Source organism: Giraffa tippelskirchi, chromosome 10 (assembly GCF_054371585.1).
Source record: "Giraffa tippelskirchi isolate mGirTip1 chromosome 10, T2T-mGirTip1v1.2.pri, whole genome shotgun sequence".
In the NCBI taxonomy this organism is placed as follows: domain Eukaryota; kingdom Metazoa; phylum Chordata; class Mammalia; order Artiodactyla; family Giraffidae; genus Giraffa; species Giraffa tippelskirchi.
The window spans coordinates 91474397-91498261 of NC_137284.1; the positions used below are offsets into that span (position 1 = coordinate 91474397).

The 23865-nt window shown below is 35.3% G+C and overlaps 1 protein-coding gene across 10 annotated transcripts in view; it reads right to left on the minus strand.

The window, feature by feature from the left end:
* Positions 1-23865, minus strand: part of ORC5 (origin recognition complex subunit 5) — a 166170-nt gene that overhangs the window by 114770 nt on the left and 27535 nt on the right. For all 10 annotated transcript variants that reach the window (XR_014067224.1, XR_014067221.1, XR_014067220.1 and 7 more), the window contains exons 9-12: positions 20691-20743; positions 18687-18799; positions 16859-16906; positions 10681-10791 (exon numbers count right to left, since the gene is read on the minus strand). Coding sequence is in view for 3 of the 10 variants with exons in the window: in XM_081535828.1 (XP_081391954.1) it covers positions 10681-10791; positions 16859-16906; positions 18687-18799; positions 20691-20743 (325 nt within the window). In the remaining 7 variants the exon portion in view is untranslated. The remainder of the gene's footprint in view (positions 1-10680; positions 10792-16858; positions 16907-18686; positions 18800-20690; positions 20744-23865) is intronic.

Consider the following 23865-nt stretch of genomic DNA (forward strand, 5'->3'; position numbering starts at 1 on the left):
AATAAATGGGAAAGGAGGCAAAATGTGAATTCATTAAGAAATGGCATTGTGGGGGGTGTGGACCATAAGCATCAAATAGAGCTCAACAGTGCTGGAGGACAGCACATGTAACAACACAACAAGAAAAATGGGTGTGCTTTCAGAGAAGAAAGAGCTTACAGTGAATGGTGTACAAGATGAATAAAGACAGTGGCTGAAAATACTGCCAGTCTGTGAAGGGCCTCACAAGAAATGTTATGGAATGTAGTCTTGGTTCCACAGATAATGCAACTCACTAAAAAACCATAAACATAAAAGCATATTTACTTTTCAAAGATTTTTTTCTGATGATTGTATGCAAAACAAATTTGAAGATGTTAGTGTCAGGAAGACCAGTTAGGACATTATTTATGGAATAATTTGGTTTTGGATATATCAGTGTTGATAAATATGGAACATTTAGGTATGACTGTGCTGTTGGCAATCTGGGTCCAGAGCTAGAGGAAAAGGACTAGAAATTCAGAACTCAAAAGTTAGCATACACGTAGCATTTGAAGCAAAGGGAATAAATTAGACAGCCCTTGGTAAAACTAGTTCCCTTTCTTATTTCTAATTGTTGGAAATTCAACTCTCCACCACTATTTAGATGTCCAAAGTGAGGGAGCACCTTAGGTTCTAGAAGTAACTTGGGACTAAAGACCTTAGTTTCTCATAAGGACTTGGTGCAGCACAAGCTCATGAAAAATATCTACTAATAGGTAGATGAGGCCAATATCCTCCAAAGGACTTTGATCAGTTGTGAGCTGACAAGGAATCAAGACAGTTTTTCACTGGAAACCCCCTTAAGCATCAACATTTCTTTTAATCAACTTTTTACAGAGCATTTTAAAATGCAGCACACATTTCCATAATGTAGATTTTTCCAAATCATTTAACTCCTAAATTGTTCTTATTAAAACTCCTGAACTCATTAAAATAATCTAGTCATAAAGCTCTAAGGTATGCATTTGCTGAAACAGTCTCTATATTAATAGGTTTACTTGAATAGACATGTATAAGCCCATATCCATATAAAATTGTGTCCATTTTCAGCAAAAAATTTGCCAAGTCATATAAAATTTATTGGTATTAAACACATTTCCCCCTAAAAAATGCGAATAAAGGGTATACATTTGGTATATTTATTAGAAATGTAGTTATAAAATATTGCCTACAAAGAATAAGGTTCCAAGACAGTACACTCTTTAACAGTTGAAAGCATAATTTATACAATTTTTCTATCCCTTAGGCAGTACTTTACATGTCACCCTTAAGCAATGGGTCCATTTTTCTGGAGTTCAGTAAAAATGCCTACTGCTGGGATGATATATTCACAAAAGGCAAAGTGGCTACACTGAAGAAATTCAACACCAGATTTAGGGAAGGCAGGAGAAAAGTAGGTGTAAACACTGTCCTTTTATAAATGAAAATGAGAAAGATTTTATGCCTGGGCAATATAGTAAAATGTTCCTGTGCTTTTTATTATCCTTGGTAATACTACTAATACTTGATAATATCAGTATTCTTTACAACAATAGAGCAGCTAGTGAAAACCAACCACAGTTCAACTTTGCTCTTTCCAAATATGAAGCATCCCAAAACCGTTTTTAAAGTCTCCTGAAATCAGCTCTTAACAGCAGAGCAGTCTGACAGGCAGAATGGCAACACATCTACACCAAGAGCATCAGGAGACTTCAGAATCTAATTCACTGCCCCGGTGGAGACAGAGCTTCAAGATGGCAAGGCTCTTCACTGCTGGAGAAGAGCCTGCCTCCGTCAAACAGCACCCCTGCTGACCTATTCATCGGCAAAGTAGGCATTAAGTAAGGCTCTTGCACTATCTTTGGAATGGAATGTCTCACAATTTCAGTTGTGGCTAAGGAAAAAAAATAGTAAGATTATTAGAAAATGCTAGCATTCAGGATATTTCCTATGATTTACATAATTAACCTTAATGGCATCAAGCATTTCAGTTGTATATTAGAGACACTAGAATGTTGGTACAAGTCAAATGAAACAGAGAAATCACAAAAGAACAGCTTTTCACATTTTCTAATACTCCAGTAACCAGGGAATTTGTTTTTAGTAAAACTGTCCCTTTTGTTCACCAACTTCATTTTCTATAAAAGTAATTCTCGTACTTACATCACTTTATATGAATATCTTATATATCTAAACTGTAGGACATTACATTTTATGTTTACCAAGTTCAAATTCTTACCTAACCAATATATGCAATGGATAGTATTTTATTATCTATGATTTCTGATGTTCTATGACTAGCATTTGATAAATATAACTACTTTTTAAAAAATATAAGCCAAACAACTACAGTATTATATAGTATAGTAATTACTTTGAAGTAAAAAAGTTTTATAAGTCTATAAAATGAGTTTGACTAAAGTGCTTTTGGTTAAAAGTCTACAAATACAGCTTGAAATATTGCATATAAAAAAGTAACATAATGAGCATAACTTTTCATCACAAAGTATTTGAAATACAGCCATGTAACTTGAAATGCCACTTAGTTTATAATATGCTATGCGCAACAGAGCATTTATTGTCCCTAATTTAACGAGTTTCAAGTTTTAAGAGATTCTCATGATTTAATTATTAACAAAATTTAGGTATGACATAGGTATCAAACAATCATGCTGCATAACACTAAGTTCAAGGACTGTCAGAAGGAAACATTCAACAAATAGGTTTGCTATTTAACTTGGAAGAAGATATTCAAATATCTATATTATGAAACAGCAGGGACTACTGAAGTGAAAAAAATCCTGTTCTAATATATTTGTTAGGGGAAACACACTGACTGAAACCACCTACCCTCACCAGGCACCATATAACCATTTGCCTGAGTTATTTTAGGACAGGAGGTCCTGGTGAGGAACACGCAACTAATAAGCCACTATCAACCAAAGAGTTCGGGAAAGGTCAAAAGGAGATACCACCCGTCCTACCACCTCCAAGAATTATTCTTGCTGGCATCCATCTTGGCTGAGCAATGCATGCTCCCAGAATTCTTGTTGGCATCCATCTTGGCTGAGCAATGTGTATACCAACAGGAAAGCTCCTGAGTCAGAATGATTGGCCAAAGACAACCAGGAAACTAATTTTCATTCATCATAAAACAAGAAACTGTGAGCATGTGGCAGAGCAGTTCTCCTGGGTTCCCATACTCTACTGCTCTCTGTCTGGGTGCCCCTTCCCAATAAAGTCTCTTGTTTTGTCATTTGTCAGCATGTGTGTCTCTTTGGACAATTCATTTCCAAGTGCTGGACAAGAGCCTCCTTTCTAGGCCTGGAGGGATCCCCCTTCCTGCAACATACTCACATTAAGTATTTAAGTATTAGTTCCTTCAGTATGAATGCCCTCCCAGTAAAAATACATATACACCATTAACTGTGATATAATTTGGCAGTTGCACACAATACTAATGAATGGCAGAGGAAGCTACAGGCTGATTATAAGGTCCTTGAGGGCAAGCACTGCATTTGCTTGACTTCTGTACTCTCTTTATATAACACAGAGTGTGAAACATAATAAGCCCTTAAAAAACATCTGTTAAATAAAATTTTAAGCAGAGAAAGAAAATTTTAATTCCAACTAGCAAAAGAAGATCAAATATTGACTTGAAATTTGAATTAAATTATATCTAAACATTTTCAATCAAATAAATATGGACAAAATCCCATCACTGAAACTAAAAATTATATATATGTTCTATACATCTACCTATAATTAAAGAAAAATGCCAAAAATTCATTTTTGGTTGAATAAATAAATGCAACCTTACCTAAAATCTTTAGCAAAAAAATGTCCTACAGCTATGGTAAATTAGAGATGAAGCACCTGCTTCAAAAACTCTCCATACATAAAATAACTAAGTCATTTTGCTTTCTGATTAATGATAAACTCATTTCAAAATTACCAAAATAGCTTAAATATGTCCTATACCAATAAACCAAAACTTAAATGAGCAAAATACAGATGGTTAATACTTAAATGCAACGACAATTAATACTTGTGGGAAAAAATCGAGCTGATTTAAAACTAAACCTAAGTCCAAACATGACATTGTACAGGAGGCAGTGATCAAGACCATCCCCAAGAAAAAGAAATGCAAAAAGGCAAAATGGTTGCCTGAGGAGGTCTGACAAATAGCTGAGAAAAGAAAAACCAAAAGGCAAAGGAGAAAAGGAAAGATATAGTCATTTGAATGCAGAGTTCCAAAGAATAGCCAGGAGAGATAAGCAAGCCTTCCTCAGTGATCAATGCAAAGAAATAGAGGAAAACAATAGAATGGGAAAGACCAGCAATCTCTTCAAGAAAATTAGAGATACAAAGGGAACATTTCATGCAAAGATGGGCTCAATAAAGGACAGAAGTGGTATGGACCTAACAGAAGCAGAAGATATTAAGAAGAGGTGGCAAGAATACATAGAACTGGACAAAAAAGATCTTCATGACCCAGATAATCATATGGTGTGATCACTCACACCTGGAATGTGAAGTCAGGTGGGCCTTAGGAAGCATCACTATGAACAAAGCTGGTGGAGGTGATGGAATTCCAGTTCAGCTATTTCAAATCCTAAAAGATGGAACTGTGAAAATGCTGCACTCAATATGCCAGCAAATCTGGAAAATTCAGCAGTGGCCACAGGACTGGAAAAGGTCAGTTTTCATTCCAATCCCAAAGAAAGGAAATGCAAGAGAGTTTCAGAAAAACATCTACTTCTGCTTTATTGACTATGTGAAAACCTTTGACTGTGTGGAGCACAAGAAACTGGAAAATTCTTCAAGAGATGGGAATTTCAGACCACCTGACCTGCCTCTTGAGAAATCTGTATGCAGGTCAAGAAGCAACAGTTAGAACTGGGCATGGAACAACAGACTTGTTCCAAATAGGAAAAGGAGTACGTCAAGGCTGAATATTGTCACCCTGCTTATTTAACTTATATGCAGAGTACATCATAAGAAATGCTGGACTAGATGAAGCACAAGCTGGAATCAGGATTGCCAGGAGAAATATCAATAACCTCAGATATGCAGATGACACCACTCTTATGGCAGAAAGCAACGAGAAACTAAGAGCGTCTTGATGAAAGTGAAAGAGGAGAGTGGAAACGTTGGCTTAAAACTCAACATTCAAAAAACTAAGATCCTGGCATCTGGTCCCATCACTTCATGGCAAATAGATGGGGAAACAATGGAAACAGTGAGAGACTTTATTTTTTGGGGCTCCAAAATCACTGCATATGGTGACTGTAGCCATGAAATTAAAAGATGCTTGCTCTTTGGAAGAAAAGCTATAACCAACCTAGACAGCATATTAAAAAGCAGAGACATTACTTTGCCAACAAAGATCCATCTAGTCAAAGCTATGGTTTTTCCAGTAGTCATGTATGGATGTGAGAGTTGGACTATAAAGAAAGCTGAGTGCCGAAGAATTCATGCTTTTCAACTGTGGTGTTGGAGAATCTTGAGAGTCCCTTGGACAGCAAGGAGATCCAACCAGTCCATCCTAACGGAAATCAGTCCTGAATATTTGGAAGGACTGATGCTCAAGCTGAAACTCCAGTACTTTGGCTACCTGATGCAAAGAACTGACTCACTGGGAAAGACCCTGATGCTGGGAAAGATTGAAGACAGTAGGAGAAGGGGATAACAGAGGATGAGATGGTTGTATCGCATCACCGACTCAATGGACATGAGTTTGGGTAAGCTCCGGGAGGTGGTGACGGACAGGGAGGCCAGGTGTAATATAGTCCATGGGTGGCAAAGAGTCGGACAGGACTGAGTGACTGAACTGAACTGATAAGTCCAAATCTATTCCAATATACAGTATCATGTGAGTTCAAAAGAAAATAGAAATGGAAATGCATATTTTTGAAAAAATATACTGCACATTACTATATTCGGCTCCAAAATGTTCCTTATTTGTACTCTTTAAAATGAAAATAATTTATAAGGATATTTTAACTTAAAATTTTTCTTAGTAAACTATGTATAACTAAACAAGAATTATGGTCCTTTTCTTATCTTCCAGTTATTTCTAGAAATTAATTCACAGTGTACTGTTCCTTATAATTAATTATAGAAACAAGTTATTATTTTAAAACTCCAAAACTGCAGAATTACAGTGAACTACCTTCAAAAGTGGAGAAGGCAATGGCATCCCACTCCAGTACTCTTGCCTGGAAAATCCCATGGACAGAGGAGCCTGGTAGGCTACAGTCCATGGGGTCGCGAAGAGTCGGACACGACTGAGCGACTTCACTTTCACTTTTCCCTTTCATGCACTGGAGAAGGAAATGGCAACCCACTCCAGGATTCTTGCCTGGAGAATCCCAGGGACGGCAGAGCTTGGTGGGCTGCCGTCTATGGGGTCACACAGAGTCGGACACGACTGAAGCGACTTAGACTAGACCTTCAAAAGTAACTTTTCAAAATGCTAACTGATCAAATAAGATCAATAATAATGTGATATAAGTATACGTGTAATTGAATGTCCTTAATTTTTTAAAGATAATTTTCCTTTTAATAGTCACTTTAGAAACCTGTATCAATAATTTCAAAAATAAATTCTTCAGCAATTCTATCCTCTGGGAAAAGATAAAGTGACATGGCTTTATATTTTAAAATAAGTGATATATCTGACAATCTTAAAGAACCATACTTTTACTGCTTTCACCTAACTGTAAGATTATCGAGAGAGTGGGCAAGGTTGAGTAAGAGAAGACACGGAAATATCAAAACAGTGAAATAAATCATTCAAGCTTCCATACAAATTTTCATTTTTTCTTCAAGATAAAAAGAAGACAAAAAAAGATTTAAAAAGATAAATTAAAAGCATAACCTAAAATAACAAATTACTATAAAACAAATCCTTAAAACAGTTACAGGCAGACAAAATGAATAGAAAAATAATATTTTACTATCTCATACAGACATATGATAACCAATAAAAAGCAATTTGGTTTCAAGTAGAAAATATTCATGCAACACAATTCCTTACCAATTTTATTTACATTTTAATGAAACAGTAGAAGTGTGGGTGTGCTCATGTAACATTAAATATCTTCAGGATTTTTTTTCTTCAAATAAAACAATGTATTAAATTAACAAACAGCTCTCTCTAAATATCAAAGACAATATTAACAAGTAAAAAGCTAAATTTTCCTGCTCATCTTACAGCTACAACGCAACAATATTGCCATCTAGTGTTCATATCAAATAAGCACTTCCAATACAAATGTCCTAGTTTTGTTCTGCACTTTAAAGTTAAAGACAAACTGTCATCCCTATGGGAAAAAGTATAATTTTGATGGATAAGTAAAAGAAGAAAAAAAGAAGTCAGTGAGAGATAATGGGGAGAAAAAAATACAAGGTACATGAGAGATGAACCTTTCTTTTGGATGCAATTTCTGCCACATTTTGTTCTTAAAGACGGTATCTTTTTTTTTTTTTTTCTTTTATATTCTATTGACTGAACAAAAGTAAATGTAAGCTTCCTAGAATTAGTTATACAGTCACCCTTCAATGTCCTGGGGATTGGTTCCAGGACACCACCCGTCACCTCTCCATACCAAAATCTGAGGATGCTCAAGTAACTTATATAAAAGACCATAGTGTTTGTGTATAACCTAGTTACATCCTCCCACACACTTTAAACCTTTTCTAGATTATCTTTAGCACCTATTACAATGTAAATGCTATTAAATAGTTGTAAATGCTACATAAATAGCTGCCAGTGAAGCAAATTCAAGTTTCACTTTTTGGAATTTTCTGGACTTTTTTCCCAAGTATATTCAATCTGTGGTTGGTTGACACTATGGATGCAGAACCTATGGATATCTATTCCTTTGTACCATCTCCTCCAACCTTTGTACCCCAAATGGAATCACTGAGATGAAGTCCTAAATGATTTTTCATCAAATAAACATAAATTCATTTAAAGCAATATTTTAAATATACAAAATTTATCATTTTCAAGACTGCTAACTAGAAGAGATAAAGAATGAAAAGCCTGAGGTCATTCAAGTTGAAAAGAATTTGGCTTCATTAAAACACAAAGATAGATTTTGTGCTAAATTGCTTAAGTACAACATTAGACATTACTGAAAACAAAGACCAGTGACATTGTTCATCTATAAAAGTCTCAGAGTAGCTAGTAGATCCCTGTATCAGCAGCCTATCAGTTTTGATTGTCCATTCCTATAAACCTACATCTGCTGCTAGGAGATTACCAATGTTAGGTAAATGTGTAAGGTGTGACGTGTGGTAGTGGCAGTATTACTTACTACTACATCACAACTAAAATCACAACTAAAATTACAGAACTAAAATAGCTGTAATTTTAGTAGAGGGGCTACTATATAACCCCACTTATTCTCAACTCACCCGGTGTGACCCTTCACAAATGTGTGTCTTACAGGCCGCGTTTCTCTAGTGTAATGGTTATCACATTCGCCTCACACAAGTGTGTCTTGTTTTTTTCTCCTAGTCCCACACTTCGGTCATACTGTCCTCTCTCTTAAAGTTCTATAAATCCTACTCATTGGATATAAGATGTCAGCTAATTCTACTATTATTTTTCCTTTTTTATTTATGCATTTTTGTGCAACAAACACATATCACTTATATAAATTAGAAACAGAAGTATTTAAAGAAAAAAATCCTACTCATTAGCCTAGCTCCATTTTTTACCTTTACTGTGATGGCTTCAAGTTCTCTCCTCTCATCCAATCCAGAAGTGACCTCTTTTTACTGTAAACGTTGCAGCAGCACCATCTAGCATTCACTCACAGCCTTACAATACTACTTTTATGAATACGTTTTTTTATCCCCCCAAAATATAAGCTCTCTGAAAGAAAGAAACTCCCATTTATCATCCTTATATGTGTGTCTCCCACAAACGTAATTTGGGGGCACCTAAGAAGTATTAATAATCATACATGATGCAAACATCTTTCTGCTCTGTTTAGAAGCACTGTCTACTTCACTTCTCTAGGCTAATTCTTGAAGATTTACTCACTTAGTCATAGTGAGAAAGTCATTTCGCCTCTTGAGGCTCAATTCCTTACAATAAAGATCATCAAGTATTATATGTAGAAAGCTATTAATAAAATGTACAATTTGACTAAAAACTAATTTCAGACAAAGCATTTATATGTATTATAAACATATACATATATATCATAAAAAATTCCTGTAATACATATTAAAACTGAATTAGATTTTTTAAATTGTCAACATTAGGGCAACCATACACCTACCCATCTAGCTAGTTATTTATATAACTTAATAACTCACTAGACTACCTTTCTCCAAAAATGTAATAAATGTATATACAATTTTCTATAAAGCTGACTTACATAAAAATTATCAGTGTGCTGAGCACACTGAGAATATATCTACTTTTGGTCACCAGAGACTTCTTTAAATGAAGCATTAAAGGTTACCATCACGCATTAGATTACAAAATCTAAAATCTATTCACGAACCATATTTATTTGCAGTAAATTGAAATGTAAATGCTATTATTTACATGTTTTCAGCCTAAAAACATATACATAAAACAAAATGCTAACTGAAACATCTGAGGTGACACTGCTTTTCCATAAACACTAGTGCCATCATTTGTCTTTTCTTCTATCCATTCACACCATGTGCTAAGTATGGTTTTTCTGAACCATTTAAGAAATCTATTGCGACTCTATATATTTTTTAAAATTATTTTATTTATTTTTGGCTGTGCTGGGTCTTTGCTGCCATGCAGGCTTTTCTCTAGCCACACCAACTGGGGGCTACTCTATAGTTACAGCGTGAAGGTTTCTCATTCCAGTGGCTTCTCTTATTGCAGAGCATGGGCCCTATGGCACAGGCTTCAGCAGTTGCAGTTCATGGGCTCAGCAGTTGCGGCTCCCAGGCTCTAGAGCACAGGCTCAGTAGTTGTGGCACATGTGCTTAGCTGTTCCAGAGCATAAAGGATCTACCCGGACCGGGGACTGAACCCATGTCTCCTGTATTGGCAGGTGGATTCTTTACCACTGAGCCGCAGGGGAAGTCTGTGACTATATTTTCAATGAATAGGTTTTTCTTAAACGTTGTCAAAAAAAAAAAAGAAGCTTAACTACTTTATAAATGTCACATTTCCTATTTTTATGCTACTGCTGTCATCTAGTGAAAATTTTGAGAACTTAATCATTTTGGAAACTATATCACTTTTTAAAATAATGCATAGTCAACTTGCAAAGTATACATATGAGAAATACGAATATTATAGGTTATTTTCTTACAAATACATTTCTTAAACTTGTTTGTTACATTTCTATATTATAATTCAACAATTTAATCATGAAGTCGCTTTTTAATCAGCAAGATAATCATTATTAAATTTCTTTATTAAAAAAAGAAAAAGCCTAGAAACATCAAGTTGTTTCTGTCATCAGTTATACCTTAAGTATATGCAAATTCAGTGATACCCTCAAAGACTGTATATTTTGAATTTCAATTACTTACCAAGGACATTATTCATTTTATAGTAGTAACACATCAGACCAAATATCTAAATGTCTGGAACTCGACTGACACACTACCCAAAGAATTCCATAAAGATAAAGAAAATATATAACAGCCTATCATTAAGCTTACCTGGGAGAAGATATTTGCTGTTGGAGCAACTCTGCTGTCCACAATACTATATAATATTGCTAATAATCTGTCTAATGGAAATGGTTTTGGTCCGAGGAGATGATTGCTTGTCTATAAGAAAAAAGAACATGGATTTCTTCTTACAGCAGAACACTTGCTTTCTGTATTATAAATTCCCAGTAACAACATATTTATACTGTACACAGTTCCCCACAGAGGCTAAGAAATCTAACTGGCAGTCTCTAAGTTAAAATTTTACCTGACATGATAATGATTTATTTTTCAATGCTATCTTCAAGATGTTCTGACTTAGCATCAACAAACATTAAAGAATTCACAAGTCACCCAGTCTAGTTCCAAACATCACCCCTATTTTGCTGTTGTAACCAGATATTAAGTGATTAGCCAAGTCATTTGTCAAGATAGTGCACAATCAAAACTAGGGTCTAGGCCCTAACCCCTAGACTATAATTTACTACTAACTCCTCAACACTCCTCTTTGTGCCACTTCCTGAAAAATGTATTTGTTCAACATTAACTGTTCTAAAAAGATGAGTTATCGTAAACACAAGCTTAGAAAATGAATGCAGTGTTTCATAGGATGTGAGTAAGCTGTCAGTCTGAAACAATATAAAACTTATTAAAAAATTTTAAGACTGTAAAATGTTCATACTTGTCTACAGAGTCAATAGTACAATTATTTCTTACTGGAAAACTGCAGTGCTCAAGGGTCTATAGATAATTAGATTCTATCAGATAATTTTAGTAGCAGTGTAAGAATTTAAGTACTCTATATGAGCAAGGGCAAATAAATAGGAAGCTTTACTTACATGCATAGGATTAACTATTTCTTTAAAAGAATAAGTTTTTAAAAAAAAAATTACTGAGAATTACAAAAAATTTATACCAGCTACTTATATCTAAAAGAGTTTAGAAATCATTTTCCAGGTCTTCAAGTTTATATTCTTTTATTGTTAAATACTTTACACATTTAGAAATATACCAGTGTACACACTACCCAATTTTACCCACATCCAAATATTATGCAATTTGTATAAAAAAACCATTCGATCATGTTACAAACTGAAGGCCCCTGCACCCCTTCCATATCTCATTCTCCCCTTCCCTCTTGAGAAGGAATTGTTCTCCAGAATTTGGTATTTTTATCATTTTCATGACAATTTTTAAACTACTACTATATATGTGGGCTTCCCTGGTGACTCGTGGCAAAGAATTTGCCTGCCAATGCAGGAGATGTGAGTTCGAATCATGGGTCATGAAGATTCTCTGGAGAAGGAAATGGCAACCCACTCCAGTATTCCTTTTTTTTTTTTTTTTCAGTTTATTCAATTGGAAGATAATTACTTTACAATATAGTGATGGTTTTTGCCACACATCGGCCAAAGGTATACATGTGTCCCCTCCATCCTGAACCCCTTTCCTACCTCCCTCCTCACCCTGTCCCTGTCACAGAGCACCAGCTTTGGGTGCCAATGAGGGTCAGAGAGTTTGTCACTACAGTACTACCCAGCCTATCATGATCAATGCAAAGTACATTCAAATATTGACTTTGATATGATCAAACTGCAGAATTTACAGGCTCTTACTTTTTTTCTACACTATCACCCAACACTTGGGAGTCGTAAAGACTCTTTTAGTTTGGCTTATCTTAAGAGTATAAAGTAATATCCAAGTGTTGCTTAAAGTTGCATTTCTTGGGACTTCCCTGGTGGTTCACTGGTTAAGAACCCGCCTGCCAATGCAGGGGGTACAGGTTCAATCCCTGGTCTGGCAAGATTCCTCATGCCACAAGGTAACTAAGCCCTTGTGCCTCAACTACTTAAGCCCAGGCACCCTGGAGTCTATGCTCCATAAAAAGAGAAGCCACTGCAACTATCAAGTAGCTCCCGCTCACTGCAATTAGAGAAATCACACACGCAGCAACGAAGACCTAGTGCAGCCAAAAATAAATAAGTAAATAAATAATAAATTGTATATTTAAAAGTTGTATTTCTTTCATTAGTCAATGAGGGTGATAACTGTGTCATGTTTATAAGACACTTCAAGTTCCTTTTTGCATCACTTACCCATTTATTTACTGGACTTTTGCCTTTTTCTCATTTGTATGAGTCTTTAAAAATCCTAGATAATAATCATTTGTCAGTTGTATGAGTGCAAGAACAGTATGTCAAACATCACAGTAGGCTTTGGATTCAGAAAGTCCTGGAATTGGATGCTGGTGCTACCATATTAACTACATAATCTCAGGCAAGTTACTAAATTTCTCTTTAATATTCAACTTAATCATCTAGAAAATGAGGATAATCATAGTTAACTACATTCATTAACTCATTTTGAGAATTAAGTAAGATCATACACAGAGTCTACAGTGTTTGGCTTACAGTGCTCAACAACTTTTATTATTATTATCATTATATACTTATTTACATTTTTTCTTTTCCATACAAATGCCTCGAAAACAGATGTTTTATTTACCTTTTTCATCCCTAGCACTTGGGATTGTTAGTTTAAAAAATGAATGGAATGAAATTATGTTAGAGGGAAGAAATAAAAAAATAAAGGTAAAAGTTGAGCTATCTAAATGGAACTGGTGTCCTTGTCCTCATTAACACTTAAAAGTGACTTGAGAATAGTAAAAATTACCAAATTCCTGAAGTGTTGGGAGTAAAGTGGGAGGCAATTCAAGCTGAGAATCACACTGCAAAATGCCACCAATATTTTTCTAATTTTCACTTATTTTATGATTAGAGAAACACATTTCCAATTTAAAATTAAAGTGTTCCAGTGCCCTGTAGGGCATATGAAATTTATCTTCTTCACAGAACTGATTTTGTGTTCTATAAACACAAATTGGCTTCCCACCTAGAGAGAAAGTCAAAGTGTGAGAAATACCTCACTAGATTCACCATAGCTCATTAGAGTGAATGAAGGTCTGTATGAATAGAAGACATAGGTGAAAAAGGAAACCAAATAAAATAAATGTTTGAGGAGATAAAATGGAATCAAAACTGGTATCAAGTCAAATTAAGAAAAACAGAGCCTGTAACATAAACTTGGAGTTACAGATATTTATACCAGAAAAAACTAAAACTAGGAGCATAATAATTAAAAGAAGTTTAATTGAGGGGAAGAGAACTATGAATGAGGAAAGGAAAAATGTTGCTTTTCCATATAAACTAACTGGCAAAAAACCTGGTATCACATACACACATTAGTTGAATTGAAAAGTAAAATCTTAAAAAAATGAGTACATCTTAAAAAAATGAAGGTACATAGAGAAAAATACAAGTGAAGAATCACAACAGATTTAAAACAACTGTTAATGATAACTATTTTTATGGTTTGCTTTTTTTTTAAGATTAAATCAAATCTCCTTTAATTTAAATAAGGAAACAGAATTGAGCTCATATGGTTTGCTTTTAATGTTTGATGCCTTGATTAAATTGAAAGTTTCATGAGAGCAGAGACAATGGTTCTTTTGTTCTCCACTTTGTTGCTTCTAGCAGAATGCTTGGCATAAAGTAAGCAATCAATAAGATTTCAAGAGGAGAAGCAACAAAAATACAAAGGAACTACTAAGTGTATATAGATTTCAGTAAGTTAGTTCAGATTTTAAAATGCCATGAACCAAAGACAAGAGGCTACTGCAAAAATCAAATCTATAAGAATATCAGAAAAACTATCATTTACCTAGACCTAAAAACATCCTCACAATATCTTCGCTCACACAGTTCCCTCCATCAAGAGTATCTTCCTAGACTTGTACAAATCCATTCATTTCACAAGGATGGTCTAAAGTGCAAGCTCTTTCACAGTTCTCTCTGATCAGCATTTGTATATCTCCCTCCGCAACATTCTTAAATAATTTTCTGTCTAAAGAGTAAGGCCTAAAATCTCTTAGCTCTGTGTTCATTCTTTGATTTTCTTCATTCATTCACCCAATTTATTCATTTGTGCAATAAGCACGCACCAATTACCACCAAGTACTGAGATACAGAGGAGAATAGACGGGCTTTCTTCCCTTAACTGCAGTGAGGAAATTATTCCACAATTTGGCCTCAGTTGACTTTTCTCTCAAACTCACCATATACTACAGCCAACTGTATTTCATTATGTCATTTATAAATCCTATACTTTCTCACCTGTACTTCTTAGCATTTCCTCAATCGGAATATCTTCTCTGTCCATTTCTGGATATCTAATCCTCACCATTCTTGAGTGCCCACTCAAAATGCAAGCCCTACTACAAATCCTTCCCTCACTACCCCAGCCACAAGTACTCCCTTCTCCTACCAATCCTTTATGACCCAAAGCAGCTACACGCATAAGAAAGAGGGTACAAAATCAATGATCTCCCTATAGCAGAGAGCATAATCAGAGATGTCTCAGTGAAAGGGCGAATTAGAAAAGTCTTTCCATGCCAAGCAAATGGATTTGATAAGGAAATTGGCCTGCCAAACTCTAGCTCTGTGTGAATGGAGGAGAAAAGTCTTCCTTGAGACTTTTAACTAGAAGCTAGAGCTAATTCTGATGTGGAGGCAGAATTAACAGTATCTTTGTGGTCTGAAAGCACCCAGGCAGAGAACTGAATTTCAAATGATCCCAACTTACTGGTGTTTCTAAGTGCTTGCATAGAAGCAGACATAAAACTTCTCTAAAGGAAAACACCTCAAGCCTCAAAAATGCCAACATTTAAGTTAAGCCAACAATTAAAAATAATAAAATATTCAGGAAGTAGGACATTATGTGCACAGGTCAGCAAAAATAGAAAACGCAGAATTAGACTGACATTGATAATTTAGTGTCTCAGGAAGACATGCTAGAGAGAATGGAAACTTGTGAGTGTTTGTGCATGCTCTGTCATATCTGACTCTCTGCGACCTCATGACTGTAGCACACCAGACTCTTTTGTCCATGGGATTTTCCAGGCAAGAATACCATTTCTTATTCCAGGAGAGAATGGAGGAGAGGCAATATTTGAAAAGTTAATGACTAAGACTTTACCCGAATTAAAAAGGCATCATGATTCCAAATAGGAAGCAAATTCATGCCAAGTAAAAGGAAATTCAATCCCAGATATATCACAGTGAAACTCAAAGAACACTAAAGTAAAAGGAAAAGAGAACTTGAAAGCACACAGAGAAAACAAGAATAACACAGGAATAACAGATTCACAGAAAGCATTTTTTTTTTTTTTTTTAGCAAGCAGCAGCAAAGACAGTAAAACAATGTCCTCAATTCCGAAGTGTAAGCTAAGTAAAACAGTTTTTAACATTAAAAGAGAAACAAAACTCTCAGCTTCCACAGTGCTAAGTCTACAGTTCAAACTCCTCTAGTTTCTGTCAAGAAAAGTCACAGAGAGATCAGAACAGACTAAACGCTCCGTTCATCAGTTTCAATCTTGCCCCATGACCATACCTCCAAAGGTGCATATTGCTTCTAATTCCTAAGCATTTCCTGATTCCTCAGGTCAAATCAGCTTGTTTGGGGCACTACGTTTCAGTCTTCCCTGATCTGCTTATGTGTGTGTGTTAGTTGCTCAGTAGTGTCCAACTCTTTGTTACCCCATGGACTAGGCTAGCTAAGCTCCTCTGTCCATGGAATTTTCCAGGCAAGAATATTGCAGTGGATTGCCATTTTTTCCTCAAGAGGATTTTCCCAACCCACAGGTCAAAACCTGGTCTCCTGCATTGCAGGCAGATTCTTTACCATCTGAGCAACCAGGGAAGCCCCTGATTTGCTTAGTCACCTATAACTCTATCTACCAATCAATTTCAAATTTTATAGGTCTCTGATCTGCTTAGACCTTCTTAGTTTTGCCTTTTTAACTTCAACACCATATCTGTGGGTATTTTAAAGGGGACAAGAGGAATACATGCTATATTTAACTGAAAATTCCAGTGTGATCTTTTTCATCTATTAATTCACTAAGAAAAAATTTTGTCAACTCACTTTTATCTGTAGAACCAGCTCACCTGAATTGTGCCTCCCCAATCACTATATTCTACATAATAAAATACTATTACATTATGATGGTGCCATATCAATACAAGTAACTTCTTATATCCAAATGGCTAATACAATTATGCATTTACTTACTTTTAATAATATTCTAAATTCATAAGTTTTTTCATTAGAGAAAATACAACATAAATACCTTTTCGTGTTTCTTTAAAAAGTTGGTTTTCTTGATTTTCCCATGATGCTGCAATTAAGATAAATAATTTTTAAGATAATAGATAGGATTCCATAAAACAGAAAGCACAATTTGTTTAAAACATGGTACACACAATACTAATTTATGTATCTTGGGCTTTATTTTATTCTATTTATTGCCTAAAATATCACTTTAAGATATCAACATATTTTAGACTTTTACAATCAGATTTTGATCGTATACAAGATTACCTCTGCATGTAAAGGTTTTTAAAATAAAAGTGATACTTCCTAAAGAACTTATATTGATTTATTACAGCACATTCATTTCTATAAAAATAAGACTTACAAAAATTAATGAGTTTTCATTCATTCTGTAAGGCAAGTTGAAAGTACTTGGATTTAAGAGTGGAGAAGAAAAATAGATGGCAGCCCTTGCCCGCTTTAAAGGAAAGACTAGTGGTAGAGACAGGCAAAAAGGAAATAGATAAAAATGTGTTACAATACATTTAATAAGTCAAATGGCATAGTTTTCAAAAAGAAAACAATTCTAAAATGAGGTTTCTTTCCAGTTAATATACATGCAAAGGCTCCTGAATGTTCCGGATAACAGTGTATGGAGCTGCTGCTGCTAAGTAGCTTCAGTCATGTCCGACTCTGAGCAACCCCACAGATGGCAGCCCACTAGGCTCCGCCGTCCCTGGGAGTCTCCAGGCAAGAGTACTGGAGTAGGGTGCCATTGCCTTCTTCAGTGTATGGAGCATATGATACTATAATAGGAGCTTTAGAATAATAAAGGAGTTACTATCCTCTAAATTATTCCCATCTCTCTTATTTTTAACAAAACCTATTTATTCTTTTTTAAATGTACAGTTATTACTTACTGAACTCCTCTGTGAAATTACCTAGCTCACCCACTTAGGTTGTTATCTTAAAGTGAGAAATAGAGAATAAAGGATTCAAGGGGAGAAAAAAAATGAATAGGTGAAATTCAAGCATCTAGAGATTGGAGAGGAAGGAATTCTAGATGGAGAAACCAATGTAAAAAAAGGTTGGTTAGACGGAAAAGCAGCCAAGATCTGGAAAGAGAAAAGTTCAGTTTGACTGAATTTTTTATTAATTAGCTTATAACTGTACATGCTTAGGATGTGTAGCAAAATGTATCTGGTTGCAAGGATATTTTTCACCCATTTGACATAATGAATTGGTAAAAAAGACCAAGTGATTATATGGAGAAGAGCAGCTGAGTTCATTATGGAAAAAGAGAGTAGGTGTTTCCTTAGATGGAAGGTGATTGAAGAAATGACTCATGCATTCCAAAGAAATTCTGTTTAGAAGTTTGTTAAGTGTGAGGAATGCTCTATTGATGGATAAAGTTTTGAAGGCCTGTAGATTTTATTATCGATAGTCATTTCAGGAAAGACGTGTCTGTTTTTTGCTGTCATTTTCAGACTAATTTGTCTTTCAAAATTCAGCAACCAATGCCACCTCCTCCATGAAGCCTTCTTTCCTCAACACTTCCTGCAAGTTGTTTATCATATCAATCTTACTAGACACTAATACATCTTTTTTAGCTTGTTTGCTCCATCACTGTCTCCACCCCAAAAGTGGCATTCATTCATTCTTAATATCCTAAAGAAAGTTCTCAGTTAACATTGTTGATTGGCAAAGGTGAAGTGAGAAACAAAGGACAAATGATTAAAGGAAAACAAAATCTTTAAGTATACCAATCTCTTATTCTAATCTCTATCCCTTATAAATTTATAGGAGTTGGGCAATTTCAAAATATTCCCTATTTCTTCACAAATAAAGTGAAAAGAAATGATTACCTTAAGGAAAAACCTCTTGTCAGTTCTTGCTGGATTATAAGAAGCGAGGTATGCAGCAATTAGGATAAATTTAGAATAATATGGAAGTTCCACATGAGTATATGCCGAGAGACCTATATAACAAAATACTTTTATGAAGTATTTAACAAGTCACCATTAGATTTTAAGTATCATATCTTTTCTCACTTATGTATTGACTTCCATATGGTACCCTGTAGTCAAAAGATTTTTAAGTGCCCTGACCTTAAAATGCCATGATAATGATGGTGGTAGGGACAAGTATTATTATTAATGATATGTTTTATTCATTCTGTTATTTGTTAATGATATGCTCTGCTTACTCTGTTACATGAAGTCTAAATCCTATGCATCCTGCCCTTCAAGGCTACACTCCACTAAATGTTCCCTGATGCTCCCCTACCACACCAAAACAGAAAATTTATCTCTACTGTGAATTCTCACTTTGTATATATTTATGGTCCATGTAACTTTACATAAAGAATTAATTAAACATAAGTTATATTTCTTACTAAGCTTCAGTGTTTACTGAGGGAGCTAAGTTTAATGTTTCTTTGTACCCTTAGAGTACCTTATACAAAAGAATGAATGGATAAATAAAACAGTAGTTAGTCAAGCAGCAATGATTTTTATGGGAAGGGAAAATGGAATCTGATATTTACTGAATATCTACCATGTGGAAGACACTATGCGAGGTGCTTTACTTAAGCATCTTTGAATCTTTGCAGTAATTTAATGGTAGGTATTCTTTCCATTTTAGATGAAGACACCGAGTTGGTCTCAAGGTCACACAGGCAGTAGAGCAGACAAATTATTGCAGATTTTTAACTCCAGCATCTATTTCTTTCATTACAGCACACAACTGAAAAGCATTTGTAGAGTATCTCAAGCATTTAAACATTTAAAAACCAAAACAGAATCTCAATGTCACTTCATTCCATACCACTTTCCCCACCACTGGCTACTGACCCAAAATATTTTAGTTTTTTTTTTAAGTAAAAGTAAAGTTGACCCTTAAATAATGGAGGCTATTTGTAACACCCCACTCTTACACAGTAGAAAATCTGCATATAACTTTGACTTCCCCAAAACTTAACTACTAATAGCCTATTGCTGACTACAAGCCTTAATGATAACGCCAACAGTCAGTTAACATATATTTTGTGTATGTATACCTACATGTATTTTATGCATTCATGACATATTTAACTTTTCCTTAATTTCTTTCTTTTTGATATCTGTAGTTCATTCATGAGTTTTTTCAAATTGTTGAATATCTCCAAAAAAATTTACAATATATTTACTGAAAAACATTTGTGTTATAAGTAGACCTCTGCAGTTCAAATACATGTTGTTCAAGGGTCAACTGTAGTTCTACTGGGATAAACCCAAGGTAATAGTTTCTTTAAAGGCAACAAAAGCACAAAGCTTTCAAAATATAACCAGATGAAATGTAATCCTCAAACTAAATTAACATAAAATTGAGTTTTATTCCATAAAACTCATGGAATACATATACACTGAGATAAAATTAGCTATACAATTGACTGGTTTAATACAAGCATTTAAAGAAATATAAACTGCTTGGTTTTCACATGATATAATCCAACATGTAAAAAATAGAAAACTGGTATTCAAGCTTCATTTCCTCCCATTACACTGCAGTACTGCTTAAAAGAAAATCAGTAATTAGAATATCATGGCAGCTTAAATCATTATTTAAAATATCATGGTAGCCTGTGGGAATTCCCTGGTGGTCCAGTAGTTAGGACTAAGTGCTTTCACAACAGGGACCATGTTGGGTCTCTGGTTGGGGAACTAAGATACTGTGATACAGCAAAAAATAAATAAATGAATAATGGTAGCTTGTAAATTATCTTTTATAACACTACTGACTAATGTTCTTTAGTGTGAACTTATTATCTTGATTATGAGTAATCATTGAAGAAGTGTCTCTGGTAACTGTCTCAACACTTTCTTTGATACCTTTCAGTTGTCCTGGATCTGTGTCATCTTTCTGTAGCTTTTCCCATTGAGAACTGGAAAAAAAAAAAGGTAGGGTAGTAATGGATTGAAAATATATAAAATCAATATACTATACTTAAAACAAAGCCCTAGAAAAACAAAATTTTGTTTTAATTTGACACAATACATTAATTACCTTATAAACAAGACAAATAATATACACATGTTGGTACCACTACAAAATCACTTAGTGTATATTAGAGCAATATAAAATTAATATCAACGCCCAGATGTTAATTGTTTTCAAAAATTTATTTTCTTCTGATCACAATTATAAAGCTATCAAAAACCACCAACTGATACTGCTGATTTTTTAATTTAGCAAAAATTCTTATTATACATGTATCAATGACAGTCACGGGTAGCAAGGAAAATAGTTGAGTCATTTACAGGGAAGCAGTTTCAAATGGACCAGGAGATATCACCAGGCTTAGAATGTCATTTCTCTATTACACTGCTGGAGAGTCTCACTGGCCGTTTATGCCACAATATGACAAAAAAGGAACTACAAGCATTATATGTGCTATTATTATAAAGGTAAACAGCTGGAACAAAAATGAAAACTGCCCTAAATACCAATTTTGTTTTCAAAAAGACACAGAAAATAATCACATAAGATATTCTGCAAATTAATCAAGGATAATAAAACATATGTTTCCTATCAATAAGCATAAATGTGTACACCCCAATAAAGAACAATATTTTCAGAGTGCCTCAGTAAAGCAGGAGATCAAATTAGCAATGCTGATTAATGCGATCAATATCTAAACATACTATAGATTACATATTAATTGCATATATAATGATATATGTCTACATAAACATACTTGTGAAAGATGATAAGAACAAATTAGAACTTACCTATGTGGTTAGGAAAGAAGTGAAAGGGATAATGAGGTGTAAGACTTCTGTAATTTTTTTTATTTTAATAATTTTAAGTTCTGAACTATTCTGATGTCACCTTTTACCGGTACAGCAAACCATGAGTTTATTCTATTTTGCCTTTTCTCTTCTTTTCCCTTATTTTAACTTTGTAATTGTGTTATTCCCATCCTGTCAGAGAATGTAATTATACACACAGTATTCTTCTACTCTTGTTTCCATCTTTTAGTTTTGACCTATAATTAATCAACTGTAGTGCCCGTCGATCCTTTTGCTAAAGCTTCCCTAGGCATCTCCATTGCACTGTCACTAATAGATTTCTCTATTATGAAAGCATATTTCTCATAATGGTTATGAATATAGCATTCCCTGAGTTCTTACAAGTTTAACACTGTTTTTCTATAGCCAGGATACCTGAATGACAGGTTGGCTGGATATAAACTTCCTTGGCTTACACTTCCTCTCTCCTCAAGTTTCTTGAAAATGTTGCTCACCTATCGTTTTGCTTTATTACAGATTCACCTTCCTTGGTAAGTAGCTTACCTTTTTGCCGTAATCTCCCCCACTCCACTTCCTTCTTTACCACCAAGCAGACAGGAAATACCATGTCCTTCCAAATCACCCTCAAAAACAATACTTTCCCAAACCTGCCTTGTTAATTCTTGTCTACAGACTCTTGAAACATTTCCTTTTGATTCTCCAGTAGCCAGCCCTCAGGCCTCACTTGTTCTCAGCATTTTCACAAGTTGGACTCTCTTTCCAGAGGTGATTCATTCGTATTTCAGGACTACATGTCAACCTCATGCCCTGTCCCCACTGTCCTCTCTTTTCCCTATAGTCATTGCTTAACTTTTCACTTCAGCCCCAGAGTTGGCTCTGCCAGCTTTGATTATTTATTTCACTATTTACATATAACTTAAACCTTGTCCCAAAGAAAGGCAATGCCAAAGAATGCTCAAACTACCGCACAATTGCACTCATCTCACGTGCTAGTAAAGTAATGCTCAAAATTCTCCAAGCCAGGCTTCAGCAGTACGTGAACCGTGAACTTCCAGATGTTCAAGCTGGTTTTAGAAAAGGCAGAGGAACCAGAGATCAAATTGCCAGTATCCGCTGGATCATCGAAAAAGCAAGAGAGTTCCAGAAAAACATCTATTTCTGCTTTATTGACTATGCCAAAGCCTTTGACTGTGTGGATCACAATAAACTGTGGAAAATTCTGAAAGAGATGGGAATACCAGACCATCTGACCTGTCTCTTGAGAAACCTGTATGCAGGTCAGGAAGCAACAGTTAGAACTGGACATGGAACAACAGACTGGTTCCGAATAGGAAAAGGAGTACGTCAAGGCTCTATATTGTCACCCTGCTTATTTAACTTATATGCAGAGTACATCATGAGAAACGCTGGGCTGGAAGAAACACAAGCTGGAATCAAGATTGCCGGGAGAAATATCAATAACCTCAGATATGTGGATGACACCACCCTTATGGCAGAAAGTGAAGAGGAACTAAAGAGCCTCTTGATGAAGGTGAAGGAGGAGAGTGAAAAAGTTGGCTTAAAGCTCAACGTTCAGAAAACTAAGATCATGGCATCTGGTCCCATCACTCCATGGGAAATAGATGGGGAAACAGTGGAAACAGTGTCAGACTTTACTTTTTTGGGCTCCAGAATCACTGCTGATGGTGACTGCAGCCATGAAATTAAAAGACGCTTACTCCTTGGAAGGAAGGTTATGGTCAAAAGGTTATGGCCAACCTAGATAGCATGTTTAAAAGCAGAGACATTACTTTGCCAACAAAAGTCCGTCTAGTCAAGGCTATGGTTTTTCCAGTGGTCATGTACGGATGTGAGAGTTGGACGGTGAAGAAAGCTGAGCATCGCAGAATTGATGCTTTTGAACTGTGGTGTTGGAGAAGACTCTTGAGAGTCCCTTGGACTGCAAGGAGATCCAACCAATCCATCCTAAAAGAGATCAATCCTGGGTGTTCATTGGAAGGTCTGATGTTGAAGCTGGAGCTCCAATACTTTGGCCACCTCATGCAAAGGGTTGACTCATTGGAAAAGACCCTAATGCTGGGGAGGATTGGGGGCGGGAGGAGAAGGGGACGACAGAGGATGAGATGGTTGGATGGCATCACCGACTCGATGAACATGGGTTTGGGTAGACTCCGGGAGTTGGTGATGGACAGAGAGGCCTGGCGTGCTGCAATTCATGGGGTCGCAGAGAGTCGGACACGACTGAGCGACTGAA